At 45.9% G+C, this 15950-nt stretch overlaps 1 protein-coding gene across 3 annotated transcripts in view; it reads left to right on the top strand.

Annotated features, from left to right (window-relative positions):
• The window catches only part of FTO (FTO alpha-ketoglutarate dependent dioxygenase), a 338798-nt gene extending 326285 nt beyond the window's left edge, over nt 1-12513 (top strand). For all 3 annotated transcript variants that reach the window (XM_019732370.2, XM_074314872.1, XM_074314874.1), the window contains one exon: nt 10238-12513. In XM_019732370.2, coding sequence (XP_019587929.2) covers nt 10238-10391 — 154 coding nt within the window. In that variant the 3' untranslated portion in view covers nt 10392-12513. The remainder of the gene's footprint in view (nt 1-10237) is intronic.
• Nucleotides 12514-15950: the final 3437 nt, after the last annotated feature.

Below are 15950 nucleotides of genomic sequence, written 5' to 3'. Positions count from 1 at the left end.
AATGTTTATATATAAAACCTCAATTTTTCAGACATCTGAAGAACCTTAGGGATTGTCTAACTCCACCCTTCATTTTACACATCTGAGTATCAATGGCCAGAAAGTCAAGGTTTTGCCCAGGGTTACAGGATAAGGTCGTGGCAGGGCTGCGTGTTGAATTTCCAGACCACTGTTCTTCCTACTGTACTATCCTCCGGGCCAGCGGCTGTTCACAATATTGTTACAATTCCTGCTTTGTGCGTTGTACTTCTACTGTTGTTATACAATTGGTTATGTCGCAGGGAGATCACTTCTGTTTTGAGGAGGTGCGGTTCAGATGCAAATTGGTTTCAATCATTTGTGCATTCCGCTGAACTTACTGTGGCTACAGTGTGCCGAACTCTGCTCTAGGCTTAGAGGACACAGACAGAAATCCTTGCCTTCAGGGAACTTATCTTACGTACACACACACACACCAAAGGGTGTCAAGTGTTGTGGAGAGAAATAGGGAAAGAAGATGGGGAATGCGGGGCTTGGAGAAGGATGGGGGAGCGGAGCTGCTGTCTGAAGGACGCCCTCACGGGTTTGGTTATGTTTAACCAGTGACCTGAAGACAGGGGAGCAAGCCACATGGATGTATTAGGGGAAGAGGTTTCAAGGTCAAAGAAACAGCAGATGCCAATACGTGCAGAGCGGGCTTAGCCTGTTCAAAGAAGAGCAGATAAGCCCACACGACTGGAACAAAGTGAACCGTGGGACAAATGGAAGGAGAGAAGGTCAGAGAAGCAGAGGTGGGAAAGGGCAGATCATGCAGGGGCTTGTGGACCGTTGTAAGAATTTCGACTTTTACTCAGCTGTTAAATCAGTGCACAGCATAAATTCATCAGAAGACTGGTATGTCCTGGGTAAACTGGTGTTTTATTTTGGCCCGTCATTTTCTCTCGAATTCTGAATTTGGACTGCCCCACGCTGTGGGTGTTGGGCTCCACTAAGTTTCTCACCGTAAGTGCTCTTGACTTGTTAGTGAAGGTTCTTAAAGAAGAGAAGAGAAACAGAGGCCCAGCAACCTCATGCTCTGAATAAGGTTAAAATAAACTTGGGAGTTGTTTCTTGGCACCCAAAAACCAATTAAACAGGGTACCCGGAAGTATTTCTAAAAACAGCAGTACAGGGGAAATAGACTGACAGGTAAGCAGATGGGGGACCCATCAACTCAAATTTATTTCACAGCTTACAACTCAAATGAGCATTCCGAAGTCAGAACAGCTGGCCTTTTGTTCTGTAAGCCGTTGTCCTTTGCTTTGCTCATCTCTCAGGAGTACGAGTGGATTACACGCCACTGGCCGTCTGTCTGTCAGTCTTTGCCTTTGCAGGGAAAATCCTTTGTAGAAAACAGGCTCTTGATGATAATCAGATTTCTCTGTAAAGTCTGCTTCTTCCGTGGGTCATGAAGTCTCTAGATTCTGGAAATCAATGACCTTAGCCTTTCAGCTTTTGTTTTCATAACTGTTCATTACCTATGTGACTGCTATTATCTGATTTGGAGTAAATGGAATTTAACCAAATAGTCCAAAAGCAACATTTTTAGATTTTCCAGAAGAAACTTTTTAAAAAAATGTTATATAGTGCGTCCGAAAATCACAGCTGCCTTGAATTTCTGATCGTTACTTATTCCGGAATCCTTCTGAAGTTTGAGACTGTCTCATGCAAACTTTACTTAAGTTTCAAGCAACAGGGAAGTCATGAAATTTGGAAAGGGTTATCTTTTGTCAATCATGGTCCTTTGTGGGGTACTGTGCTGACAGAGGACAGCGGACAGACCGTCTTCTGTGGCTGAAAGGAAGGCTCGATATTACCTGGTGGGGATTTTGTTCCAATAATTGCATCAAATTGGGCCTTCTGCCGTGTTGCAGGTATAGCATTAATATCACTCATTAAGTCACACGCCCGTATGCCTGCCCTCCCAATGGCAGAGTCACTGGCAGAATATATTTTCTTCCAAAGTGTTTGTTTTCATTGTTGCCCTTTAAAAATAATGAGTTCATTCTATTCCCTTGCAAGGAAAGTTACTCTAGACTGCTTTGAAATTGTAGATCTTTTGTTGCACACATTTCTGCAGTGGTTCCATAGCTTTGTGTGCCGGGGAACCCAACCCGGCCTCTCTTAAAGCTCCTAACCAAGCTGCCTCAGACGTGATACATATAATCGTCCAGCCTATTTGACCTTTATATTGTTACCATTGGCCAGGTAGAAGTCATGCAAGTTTCAGGTGACCCTATCATGTGACCGGAGATCAAAGGTCAGCAGCTCCTAAATGTTCAGCTGTCAAGGTAACCCATTCATCACTATCATTATGTAACTGACAAGCCGACAAATGAACCTGGGGATAAAATTGTTCTCCACCCTCCACCTCCTGGGTTTACCCAGCGGTGGGCCAAGCAGTCTCACATATTAAGTGGTTCCACGAGCCTGTCGGAGTCCCTGAAGTAGGGAGGAGGATTCCAGAAGCCCCGGTTGCGTAAGTCGGGAGGCCGGGAAACCCTCATCAAAGGAAATTTCTTCTTGGAACCCCAAGCTGGAACTCTAAATGTCCTCTTTCATTAAAAAAAAATACATCGAAAGCCCATGATATTCATGGTTATAGGGCTATGTAGCATATTAATGTTATGTTTCAGAGAAATTATAGGTAGTATTGGTGTTGAGGGGAAGAACTAGGAACTATGAAAATGACTGTTGATGCAGAAAATGCCTTTTGAGTTCCAAACAAATGTGGAGAACACAGCCATTTCCAACAGTGGGGCTTTGCCTGTGCTTTTCCCATCTCCTCCCAGTGAGAACAGTATGACCCAAAGTGGGTACTCCACAGATATGCTAACGATCGGCTAAGAAAAAGCATTTGGGGGGTATTTGGTTTTTACAGCACTAACAAGGCTCTCATAATAGGTTTCTCACTTCTTCCCTGAAGTGTGAGCTCCAAAAGTAGATTCTTCTGTAATTAGAAGTTAGTCAAGCCTTGCTTTTCAAATGGCCATGATGGAAAAATAGTACCTGCTAAAAAGGTATATTGACACAAGTGGAAAAAAAAAAATGAGAGAAGGAGCAGCTGACCCCATGGGCCGAGGTTTGGCTTTTCCTCACTCTGGGTGTTGATGTAGCTGATTTGGAGACATCAGCATGTGATACGGAGGCAAGAGGTTAAAAGCCTTTCAAAGAGAAACTGAACGTGTCTTTTTGTGGAAACTCATTTAGGAATTGGTTTTGCTTAGTGGTTCTGCAGTGGGTAAACTGAGTTATACAAATTTAACAAGCTGACGTCATAAAGCTACCTTTGTCAAATTCAAGCCTTGTGACAGATAGTACAGGGCACTATTTATTTGCGAAGTTGTCCACAGCACCCTGATGGCAGTGCCAAAAAGTCCAAGAAGACAAGTTATAAATCCATTAACTCACTCTTTTCAAAGGATTTAGAGTATCAAGGGTAAGATTATTATAAACTGGACTGCATACTCTTCTCACCACTGACTAAGACATTATTTGGAGCAAAGCACAGTAACCTATTAAAAAAAAAAAAAGGACAACTACAATAGGATGGTCTCTCACTCGGGTAGATTTCAAATGTGATGGTTAAGGTAGACACCATGGAAAGTCAGATCTAAAAATCCCTAAAAATCCCTGACATTGCACATAAAGTACTGCCTGGGACGTAGGTACCATGTTATGTGAGGAAAATACTTATCTTTAAACATTAGAATCACTCTGCGTGCCCAGATGCTGTGACTCTAATGGGCCTAGAGAGACTGAGGAGAACCGGGGACATTTGGTCCACCCGTGGGGGTGGGCTCATGCTCCCTCCTGACTTGAGGCTGTCGAGGAGATTGTTACCCCTTTACTTTGTTACTTCCCGCCTTTTCTATTTTGATCCTGGCCATTGGGTTTTTCAGGTAAACATACATTTGATGTGATGCCGTACCAGCGTTTTCTATGTGAGTGCATTCTGACTGGCACATTCCCTGACAGACTCCTGTCTAACACGAGACAGAATGACTGTCAACTCTTCATGGTCAATTAAAATTCTAGAGGAAAACCCTGACTTGAAGAAGATTGAGGTTTTTCAGTCATTGGATCTTTTCTGATGAAGTTGTTAGTCTAAATCGGTCGAGTCTTTAGGTGTGTGACTTTGTTCATGTTTATTTATGAGTATTACAAGCACCTCGCCAACGTCGTGTGATCAGCTGTTTTAAAAACAAGACCTGTATCACACAGGAAAAGGGATAGTGAGGCATAATTACACATATGTGTGGTACTTTACGTGTTTTAAAGGGCTTTTATGTACATTATTTGATTTTATCTTTACAGAACCCACAAAGCAGAGAAGCGTGTACCAGTTAAGGAAACTACGTGGTTGAGAAGATTTTCTCAAGGTCACCCCCAAAATATAATTAGTTATAATTTATGGCCTTAAAAGATGAGCATGTATCTTTTATTCCTATAGACTATAGATGCTTATACGATAAGAACCTCAAAACCATTGGAATGAAAAGAAGAAAAAGTTTTGTCAGTCATTTGCCATAATAGTCCTTCCAGAAATGTGGGGGAGGGAAATGTTTTCCTCCTTTTTTCCCCTTGAATTGGTTTGGAATCCCTTCAGGATCTAAATTGGGCAAGAATAGCTAAGTAGTCAGAGAATAGGGTCCAGTTTAGTCCAAATGGAAATCCACGGAATAGATGAAATGTAGTGGAAAGGGCAGCCAGCCAGAGGTCCGCGTCCGGCCTGGCCCTGACCCTCCACTCACCACTGAAATAACCTTGGGTAAGGCAGCCCTCCATCTACATGGGGATCACGTAGCTACCCCTCCATCCCTCTCAGGTTATTGTGAAAGTGGACTAAAACGCTGCTGTGTATTAAGGTTCTTGGAGGTGTTTAAACAATGTACAAAATGTAATTGGCCTTTTAATCAGGAGTTGCTCTCTTCTTTCCCATGAAAGAATTCTCTTAGGAGTTCATTTTTCTTGTCTCCTCAATGGCCTGTGCTTGGTGGTATTTCTCCATCAAGTTCGAGTTCTTTGTACTTCTTTTTAAGCTTGTTTATCCTCGTGAATCTTTTTAACAAGAAGCATTTCTCCTGAACTCTTCATCATTTCAGCAAGAGTAATGGAAATGTTACCTGTCCTTCTTTATTTGTTACAAAATTTAGGGACAAGGAAGAAGACCGTCTATGTTTTCTTAAAATCAATGGCCAGCACATTACTGTAAAACCTATTGATTAAAAACACAGAGTATAATGTTAGTCATTTAGTCTGTGAAGTGATGCAATAAGTGAAGAAATTTCGCCTTTGACTTTTGCATTAACCTTTTATTGACTGCTTGCATACCCATAATTAACACACACTTTAGCTAAAGTGGTTAATTTTAGCATGGTGACCAGTGTCCACTAATGTAGCTGCAATCCTGGTCATCCACATGGAAGTGTCGCCCTGGGGGAAATCAGTGGGCAGTGGGCCCCGCATGAGTTACACCTGTGAGGGGAGAAGGGGGGACCTCCCCACAGTCTGCTGACAAGCCAGCCGATATGACACCTTTCAGTTGCTTCCTGTTATGTCACCAGATCATTCAGGGAGAACCATTTCTAAGTAGCAGGAGTTTGGGGGAGGGTAGGTTATAGACAGTTCTTTGAATTGAAATAATGTGAATTTGGGAGGGAGAGAGATGAAGTATATATTATTTTCCTTTGCCCCCTTGCAGTGTCCCATGAAAGGAGCAGGGGTTTCTAAGTAGATCCAAGTTTATTTGTCAAACCAAAGCATTAAAAATAGGATTTTTCTTTAGGATAGGAGTACAGGGGACAATGTTGAAGGGGGAAACTATACCTTTCATACTGTTTCGCAGGATTCCAAATAATCTGCTATCCTTGGAAACACAAGAGTTTAGGGAAAAAATTGTTTTCACTTCCTTTAAAACGATTATCCAGCTCTGGTCATTAAAACTGGCTTATTTTTATGCAAAGGCCGGTGCGGATGACACTAGCCCTCCCTTGTTTCCTGGGTAGAAATTTGTCCCAAATAGGAATATTATTTGAACGAAAAAGCAGGGTCTGTATGCACTGCAGTGCGTCAGCAGCAGCATGTGGTTTGGGAGACAGGAGCGCCAGTCCCCACGTGGCAGGCAGGGGCCGTGGAGTGAATGTTGTAACAGGAGGGAAGCACTGAGAGGTGAGACCTGTGGCCAGCACATCACCAGACTCCTTGGGGTGCAAGTGACAGAAAAACCTCACTCAGACTCGGAGAGCTCAGGGACCTGAAAAGTCTAAGCATACCTAGCTTCAGGTGAGGCTCGATCCAGCTACTCAAGCAGTATCTCCCAGGACCCAGCCCCTTGTTGCCTGGTAGCAACGTGACTATGGCAGTTATGATCACACATCCTGATAGTTCATAGACCAAGAGATTAGAAACTCTTCCCTTAGCTCCCATACCAGTCCTCTGATTTTTATTCTCTCACTCTTGCCCCAGATTGGGTCATGTGCCTTCCCCTAAACCGCTGCCCGAGGCTGAGGGCGTGGGCTGTGCCGATCAGCTCTCCCCTGGCTGTAGAGGTGGGGCCAGTCCCACCCAGCCACGTGGCTAAGCTGGGGAAGATGGCTTCCCCAGGAAAATTAAAATCCTTTTTGTAGGAAAGGTGGGAATATACACGAGGCGAATAGTGTCCACCAGTCAATATTCCTAACATTTCATAAGAGAATGTACTCTCCCACCCCTGTATTTTGCAAGGGACTAATAGAATAAGAAACAATCCAACTTTATTTCCTATAAATGCCCAGTCATTCTGGATTGTTCTGAAACAGCCACCGCTTGCAACAGCTCCTTTTATTAACTCTAGGTCTTCAGGAACACCTGCTAAGTCTTTCTGACTCTGAGCACTTTAGCCTGTCAGGGAATGTTGTAGCAGCTTGAATACATAAGCCTCAGCGTCCTGGAATGTCACACTGTGATAGGATTCAGCCACAGGCTCAATTTGACTCAAGCCAGAAAGAGCAGCTTCTGTATCTACAGCGCGTTCCCAAAAGGAGCCAGCCCAGCGGCCACCCACTCAGTTTGTGTGAAGGCAGGGGATTGCCACAGGGACAGCAGGTGGCCCTCTTTGGTGTCTCCCTTGTCGTCACTGGTACTTGCAGTAGAAGTAACGATAGCGGTCATGGTATTTCATAATTATCGAGTGCTATGTGCCAGGCGGTGTTCTAAGCACTTCCTTCACAACAACCCCATTCAGGGACTGTCCACATCACCATCCCCACTTGACCGGCAAGAAACTGAGGCTCGAGGAGGGTGAGAAACCTACCCAAGATGTCGCGCCTCTAGGAAGCAGTGGCTCCACGTGTGCGGAGAACACAGTCTTAGCCCCCTTAAGCATGATGCCTCCGTCTCCCGGCTTCCCCAGCTTAGGAAACTGAGATGGAAGAGAGGCAGAATGAGCGATGGGGCAAGACAGGTGAAAACCCCAAAGGGGCGATCGATGCCTTCAAGTAATCCTCAGTCCTGGCTTTTTCAATTCCACAATCTGGCCTGAAGTTGAATCAGACAATGGCATTTGAGTTGGGGGTGATTGTCCTTTCTCGGAGGTAAACACATCACCTCAAACATGAGCCCTCTGCTGGGCCCAACCACTACCATTTGGAAATGGGCCAGGCGCACTGGGCCCTGAGGGAAGAGCTTTAAGGTGACCTTGAAAGATCTCAATGAAGGCCCCCACGAAACCCTGTCAGGTTCTACCTCTAGCTCCACGGGGAGCAGTGACTATACACAACTTCTAGCCCCTTGGGGCCTGCATGAAAAGGAGAGGGTCTCACACCAACCATTCCTTTGATGAGAAGAATAATAGCAGAAAAATCATGGAGCATCTTCCCCCCACCCCACCCCCCAAAAAACACTTAGTGGGCTGAGGCAGCTTGTACAGCATGCCTCAGCAAGCCTCTGCAGCAGGTTGTGATGTTTTTAATACTTTCTCGGAATGAGGGGGCAAAACCCACTTGACAGGTGAAAAAGCATCTCTATTGACTTTCGACAAACCCTACAATATTCTGGCTGGATCGACACTTAACACAGCCCTTTAATCTGCCAACCAGGATAATGTGCGCACACGTAATTTCTCCTCTGTGAGAGCGAAAGGCTCACTTTGGAGTAACTTTTCCTACCTTGCAACTTGACCATCACTCTGTGATTCTGAGGCAGAGAAGAAAGCACAGTTTAAAAAGCTTTGCGGAGTTCCTTTGTAATTAGTCGCGGCTTCCTTTGAATATTAATTTCCCCCAAGACTGTCTCTAGAAGTACAGAGACACACCCTCAGAACCAGGCCGGCAAGCAGCAGTCTCAAACACCTATTGTTAAAGAGTCTGCAGAACATCCCCTCTGCTCTTCAGTGCAGCTTATCAGTGCAAACAGTTTAATATTTATGCTAAGAGGATTGTCAAAAGCAGCTTCTGTTGCTTTAATTCTTGTTTTAAATAAATAATGAGAACATTTAAACACATTACTCTTCTTGGGGCCCTGAGGTCAGCTAATCTTATTATTTATGAAGTGATGTGCTGCATAATAGTACTTTAGTGCATGTTAACAGACGCTATTATCAGGGCCTGATGCAGAGAGCTCAAGATATATTGGAATGTTCTGTGTAATGTGCGACGGATTGAGTGCCTAGGATGCCGGTATAGCAATTACCCACAGGAGAAAATAGGTGTTCAGTTGAAGTATGTTTTCCTGGGGGGATCCCCTCACCATTAATAATTCCCCAGAGAAGATGATGTCTTCGAGTTAGGAACCTTCTCTACCATCAGGCTTGGCCATAGGGCCAGGATATTCCCTTTGTGATCTTTTCATAGTTAGTACCGCACAGAAGACAAATAGTGGTATGACCACTTCTTAATTGATTTAGAGAACAATACAGAGAAGGGGGGCAGGTGGTGGGGAAGAACCCATGCAACTCTTGGTAGACCATCCGCAACTTACGATGGTTCTACTTCTGATTTCTAGACTTTCCAATGGTGCAAAAGCGATAATGCATAAAAAAATCACTACATGAGCTATTCAACACTTTGTTCTAAGGCTTTGTGAGAGATGATTTTGGCCCCTCTGTAGGCTCATGTAAGTGTTCTGAGCACATTTAGGGTAGGATAGGCTAAACTATGGTGTTTGATAGGTTAGGTGTAGCAAATGCATTTTCTTTCGACTTACGGTATTTTCCGCATATGACGGGTTTAACAGGATGTAACCCATTGTAAGTCGATGAGTGTCTGTATTTCTATTTTGTGCACGCACTTTCACCACCATGTGCTCCAAGAGAGTAGAGAAATTGTCCATTCTTTATTGCAGTTTGTGTTTCCTTCTCCCTGGTCCCTTTTTTTCCCCCAGATAAATAAAGCTAAAGCCACTAATCTTTGCCAGACCAATTTTAAATAAGCTGGTCTCTCTAAGAGGTAGATGCCTGCCAAGGTGTGATGGTGTGGTCCCAACTTTTTTCTTACAAAGCTATGATTTAGTTGCATATGATAATTAATTTTCTCTACTATTGATGAATAATCCATTTAATAAAAACCGTGATTTAAGTGTTTTCCTTAGGGAGTAAGTCTTGCTAGCCTCTTAATTTAATTCTGTGGAAGTTTTCCCCACCTATTCATCAGTGGAAATGATTATTAACCTCTATTTGCATATATCCTTATAAATCGGTCTCTCCTTGAGTGCCTTTTCCTGAGCACAGCAAGCTGGGACCCTTGTAAATCTCCAGGATCTCTGGAGTCCATCCTGGTCTGTAATATTGTTTAATCTATTCTTGGACGTTTTAATGCAGTAAATTCAATTTAATCTTTCCCAGTAATCTAGTAATACATTGAAATCCCACAAACATTTAAATCTGATAATGGCTTAATCACACACTTTAAATAACAGTTGAGATAATGAAAAAATAATTCACCGTTTTAAAGGCAGAGTAACTGAGTTTCCCTGATGATTGGCTTCTACGAAACCACTAGAGATAATACAAATCTGGGAATTGGGGGGAAAAAAAAAAGTTCCCATACCATAAAGAACAATTCTTCCTTATTACAAACACCTGCTTTCTGCCTTCAAGCTCGTTCTTCCATTTCGTCACCACCACCACCACTACAAAGGACGATCCCTGGAGCATTTGGCAGTGTCGCTTCAAGTCGCCCTTGAGTTTGGCTCTTCCAGGAATTTCCTCCCGTGGATGAATTACCTGTTTTTACTCTTCCAGATGCCAGTCCCGAATTGCCCGAACTTTACCCGCGGATCAGAAGCCAGAGTGTCGGCCATACTGGGAAAAGGATGACCCTTCGATGCCTCTGCCCTTCGACCTCACAGACATCATTTCAGAACTCAGAGGTCTGCTTCTGGAAGCAAAAGCCTAGGAGGAGCTCACGTCTCAGGTGGAGGAGGAAAAAGAGATTGTTGGCTTCTCTCCTCCGTCTTTGCTATGGGGTCTGGCAAGAGCAGTGTGGGCAGCCCCTTTTAGATTGTAGGACCTGGGTCCCAGTGAGAAACAGTTAGGGAATGGAGCCCATGAATATTAAAATGTTTTAAAAAGACATGGTGTTACAATCTGATTTAGTATTAAACAAGATCCTCCCCTCCCCCCAAAAAAATTATCCCCCACTTGGATTTTTAATGTGAGCCATTCAGCTCCCAAGGGCCAAGGTAGAGGACGAGGGGAGCCCAGCCTGTGGCAGAGCCTAAGCTACTTTCCTCTCCTTCTCAAGCCTTTTTGGAGACTCAAGAGTGGATGACTGACGTCATCTGGGGGAAGACAGACTTAGAGACGTTCATCCCAATTTCTCACCAAACACTTCTGAGGCTGTGCTGTTCATTATAGCAGCCGCTAGCTACCTGTGGCTTCTTAAATTTAAATTCCACTTTAATCGTAATTAAAAATTTAGTTCCTCCATTGCACTGGCCACATTTCAAGTGCCTAATGGCCATTGTGGAAAGTCCTAGCGGACTATACTTCTACACAGTTTGAGGGCAGGAGAGCCTCTCTTTCACTTCTGTCCCTGTAGGCAGAATAAATTAAAAGAGAAACAACTCACTGAAGCCTCTTCCCCTTCTCTGAGAATGACCTAAGTAAAAGCCTGAGTTACGAGTCCTGTCCTCTGCACACAGGAATGGAGAAGTGTTGAAAACAAAAAGTTAAAGTTGCCCTCCTACCTTCAGGATGTTTCCCTGATCAAATGAAAGACACACAGCCCTGTGGACACTGCTTCCTGGATTAAGCCAGCATAATTTTTTTTTTTTCTAGAACTCCCCCATTCTCACATAATGACAGGTGGGATTGAGGTTTGAAGAACCCCAGTACCCCATCCTGCTGACATTGGAGCGCTGGAGAGACAATGCAGAGCAGAGGTTAAAACCTGGGCTCTGGCTTTAGAGTACCTGCATCAGAAGTCCCACTAGCTTTGTGACCTTTGGCGTGTCACTGTGCCTGGGTGTCCTCCTCTGTATCATGGGAATACTGAAGGCACCAACCCACAAGGGGAAGAGTCACTGAAATAATCTAGCCGCAGACTTGTTAGAACGATGTCTGACGCGTAGTTGAATACCTAATAAATATTATAGTTATTATGTGTCAGTGAGCTGACATGATGTAGACATTCCCCCCCCACCTCAATCCTTGTGCCAGTGTCGTGATGCCATGTACACATGCCTCCCTTTAGGCCTGGCTCCTGCCCTTCAGTGACCCCAGGGATGGTGAGAATAGTTTGCCCCTTCCCCCAGCCCTCTGCCTTCTTCCATGATTGCAGCAGTTTGAAGGTGAAGAAGCCCATTGAGAGGGGCACCGGAGACCAAACCTCTCCTGCCATCCGAATCTCACTGGTTCGCGATGCACGTTCATTCAGAGCAGCCAGGGTCTCGTCACGTTGAGACTCGTCCTCTGACACCTTGGGTGAATTCCTGATGTCCCTGAGCCTCCAAGTCCTCATCAGTAAAGGAGATGAGGCGAGCCTTGCAGGGTTGTTGTCGCTCAGATGAAATCACCTAGGTGAGGAGTACACGGCACAGAGAAGACACAGACTGGACACCCTCAGGGCCATGTAGCCTAATGTGTGATTTGGTCCCATGATGTTTGTTCTTTGTTATATTTTATTAGGTGCCAATATTTAAAAGTTGGGCGATTTTTTATAAAAACGTGTACAGTCACTTCAGAATTCAGAACATCGGGCAGCCCTCAGCCTCCGTCCCAGCAGTGGCGACAGGCTAAGTATCTTCTCGCGCTCAGGCAGGGCATGAACCGTTCATGGCCCCTGTCGCTCCCTCGTGCCATTTATTGTAAACCCGACCTCCTCCACCCCTTTGTGTCAGCACTCCAGACCTGCTTGCTTGCCCCTTCGGTAGAAATCAACAATAATGTTTAGTGCTTACCCCAATATATGTGTATTACTATCGCGCTGTCTTCAGAGATTGCTTGTGCTAATGTGCCCTGTACATCAAAACAGTCGTAAACAATAAAAACATTAGAGGGACGAGATGCGGAACCAAGAGAGGTCCTTGCGCTTTTCTCCTTGCACACCAGTGGGTGGGCCTGCTTTCCTGGCCCGGGTGGGGCCAGGTGAGGACAGCCAGGGCGGGAGATGCCACCCTCCACAGTGAATCCGAAAGGGGAGGTCCACGTTTTCTCAGAAGAAATGCTGGCTTTCCGTGGGCAATGGCTTTTCGTGTGTTTGAGGGTTGCATATGCTCCCGCAGGAGGTTTCCAGTGCATAGAAAGAGGGGAGGCCAGAGGTGATAAAAAGGGGGGTGCTGGGGACACCGACAACTAACTCATTTTCTGCAGGGCCACAGGAAAGCCTGTTTCTCCCCCGTGAACTAGTGAGGAACTGTCTGGGTGGGCGTGTAGCTGAGGAGCAGGAAGCCTTGTCCCCCGACAGACCACCTGAGTCTGTGGTCCCCACCTGCGCCCTGCCAGGCAGCCCTGTCTCAGCTGTTGTGAGGAACGTGATCTGAGCGAGCCCTCCATCCCACAGATCTTTGCTGACCATCTCCCACAGCTTAGCAGTGTGGTGAGTGCCGGGCACCCAAGGACAGGTCCCTGCCTTCCGGGAGCTCCTCGATGCCAGCTCCCATGCCAGGTGCTGGGGCTATGGAGCAAAACAGGAGTTTACCCTGTCGTTGGGAGGCAGATAATAGACCAGCAAATGAATAATGTGATGGTTTCAGATCTTTGTAAGTGCCGGGGAGGGAACCCACTGGGTGAGGTTATGGAGGGTAGCTGGGGGCCGAAGAAGGGTGGCTTAGGCTAGGAGGTCAGGGAAAGGAGGTGAGGGATGGGGCTTTCCTGGAAAGCACTGGGGGTGGGGTGCTCAGGGGAGAAGAAAGCCCTGTGGCCAAAGCAGAGAGAGACGTGGCGGGAAGGGAGATGCAGGTTGAGCAGTGGCTGCACCGGCATTTGGATTTGAAGTCAATATCCGGAGAAACACGGGTTCTGTGCAGAGAGGGGTTGGGTCTTGACATGGTATGCTCATGCTTCTAGATGACGGCTCTGGCCACTGTCTGGATTCCAGAGGGTCTCTTGAGAGCAGGCAGGTCAGTCCAAAGGCACAGCTTTCTCACTGGGAATTTCCCTTATTCCGGGGTGAGATCTTGAGATGGGGACGTGTCCCTCGAACCCCTACAAGTGCAGGAGATAGCCCTTCCTTCGCTGTCTGCCACCACCCCTTCCCCTGCAGCCTCCAGCCCAGGGGACTTTGCTAGACAGAAAAAGAGCAAGGTTGTGGCATCACTTGAGACATAATTTTAGTAATAAGCTTCTAAATCCATCACTAACTGAATCGAGGGATGCTAGCAATGAGATTCCACGGGCCCTGTTGAACGGATACCCCACATTCAGGAGAGGGTTTTGTGTGTTTCGAGGGATGGTATTTTCAAATGCAGTTTTCTTTTTTTTTTTTTTCCTGCTCTAGTTAAGGCTGATTTTTACCAGTGGGCAAATTGCATACATTTGGACCCATGCCACACTAACTACTGTTTATTTTGGAGATCTGTCAGAGGCAAGCACATGGAAGACGGGACTCTTATTTGGAAAGGCATTGCTCCTCCGAACAGATTGAGGAGAGGAGCAGTGTGGATTAAAATGCGCTGAAGTGGTAATGCCGTTTATCCAGTTTGCCTTTGTTACTTGGTGATTAAATGGTGTTTTTAATTACGTTTCATTGGGAGCCATAGGTATCGCGGTGGTGAAATCAATTTGACAACCATAAAGGAGGAGGGGAGGCCCAGGAGCGTTGTAATGATTGTGGCTGTAGGGAAAGGCAGCAGCTTTAAGAGGCCGGTGGGGAAGGGGGAGGCAGGGGAGCCGGCCAGTAACGACTTCCTGCAGGACAGCCAAGCCACCCATGGCTGTTGCAGTGTCTGGAAGGCAGGTGTCAGTGGCTGTCAGGAAAAGGGATACACCTGGCTCTCTAGCTCACCTGAGGGGCTCCCGATAGATTCCCAGGCTGGCTGGGAACTCCAGGAAAGCATCTGAAAGGTCTGTTTCTCGTTTCTCTCATTAACAACGGAGAAGGCGTGAGTGGCCCCAGGTCCCCTGCTGCAGCCTGGCTCCGAATAGCGCTGCTCCCCAATCCTTCAGCCCATCAGCCCCCTTCTCACACGACAGTCCCAGTTTCTATTACAGGCAAGGCGTTCTTCCTGGTGTCATGCCCACACTGAAGACCTCTGCACCCCCTCGCTGTAATTTCTGCTACGTTGATCAGGTTTCAGAACCTTCAGATGGCTGGATGGCAGTAGAGGCTTCTGGCTGCAGAGTTCCGGTTCTGCCTGTGACCCTAAGGCCACCCACCCTTTCAAACCTCTGTTTTCTTGTCTACAAAATGGGAATACTAGTAATGTACCAACCACCTCAGGTTGTTGTGAAAACTATGTAGGTGAACGTGCACGCAGGTCTTTGGGACTAATGATTATTATCCCAGTTTCCTGTGACAGCAGTTGTAGCTGTGTGACTTGGGCCAATCCCTTGACCTCTCTGTGCTCTGCTCTTTGTTTATGCAACAGGGAGGATGATAACGCCTGGCTCATTGGACTGTTCTGTCCCCACGATCATGCATGTTAAGTGATGCACGTCATATCTCGTAGTAAGTGCCAGAATAATATGTTCCCTCCCATGTTATCCCATTTGCTCCTTCACCGCTTCCATTTTTTTCTAGGCAGATAGCGTGGACCTTTTTATAAATGAGATACTATGAAAAATGATTCTTTAGTACTCGCATTACTACAGCGGGATTAGGTCACCCATTGCAATTTTACATTTGCTTAAAAAATTCTCGCCGTCACCTTCTAATGGATGGTCTGTGTACAACAATTGTTTATTGACTCTGAATGTCTAAGTACCAGGGTCAGTCTATTTCAAGGGGAGGGAAGCATTAATTAACTTCCAGCGTGAGATTTGATGATTCTTTTGCAGCGGTGCAGTTCATGACTTTGCTTGCATTTACTCTTCATCAGTCCTGCAAGAATCGAGATAAAATAGTTCCAACGCACATGTGTGTCAAGCTAAATGGATAACAGCAGATACAGATCTGTTTGCCTGTCTGCACTTGCCTTTAGACAAAATTCATCAATTTTACAAAAGCCACTGACTAAACATGGCACCAATACAAATGAGAGCTTGGAGCATGCGGGTTTCCCCGTTGTTTTTAATCTGGTAAGTGCAGTAGCTTCCTGCCGAGAGACGGGACTTGCTGGCTGAGGACAGCACAGTGCCCCATGGATGGAGACAGAAAGGTCAAGGCCGTGCTGCAGGAAGTTTGGGAAAAGCACCATGGTTCCGGATGGTGTGTGCTCAGAGCCGCTCCGACCTGCTTCGTTCACGACCGTCTGCAGGATGGTCCTCTGCTGTCTCGCTAGGTAATAAAGATGAAATAAAGACCACCTGAGTGGTGCCAGTTTCAAAGGCACCCCGCTTGCCCTACCCAGCTTCC

Source organism: Rhinolophus sinicus, linkage group LG11 (assembly GCF_036562045.2).
Source record: "Rhinolophus sinicus isolate RSC01 linkage group LG11, ASM3656204v1, whole genome shotgun sequence".
Classification (NCBI taxonomy): Eukaryota; Metazoa; Chordata; class Mammalia; order Chiroptera; family Rhinolophidae; genus Rhinolophus; species Rhinolophus sinicus.
Note: the sequence above shows the minus strand (reverse complement) of the source record. Positions and strands in the feature narration are given on the sequence as shown.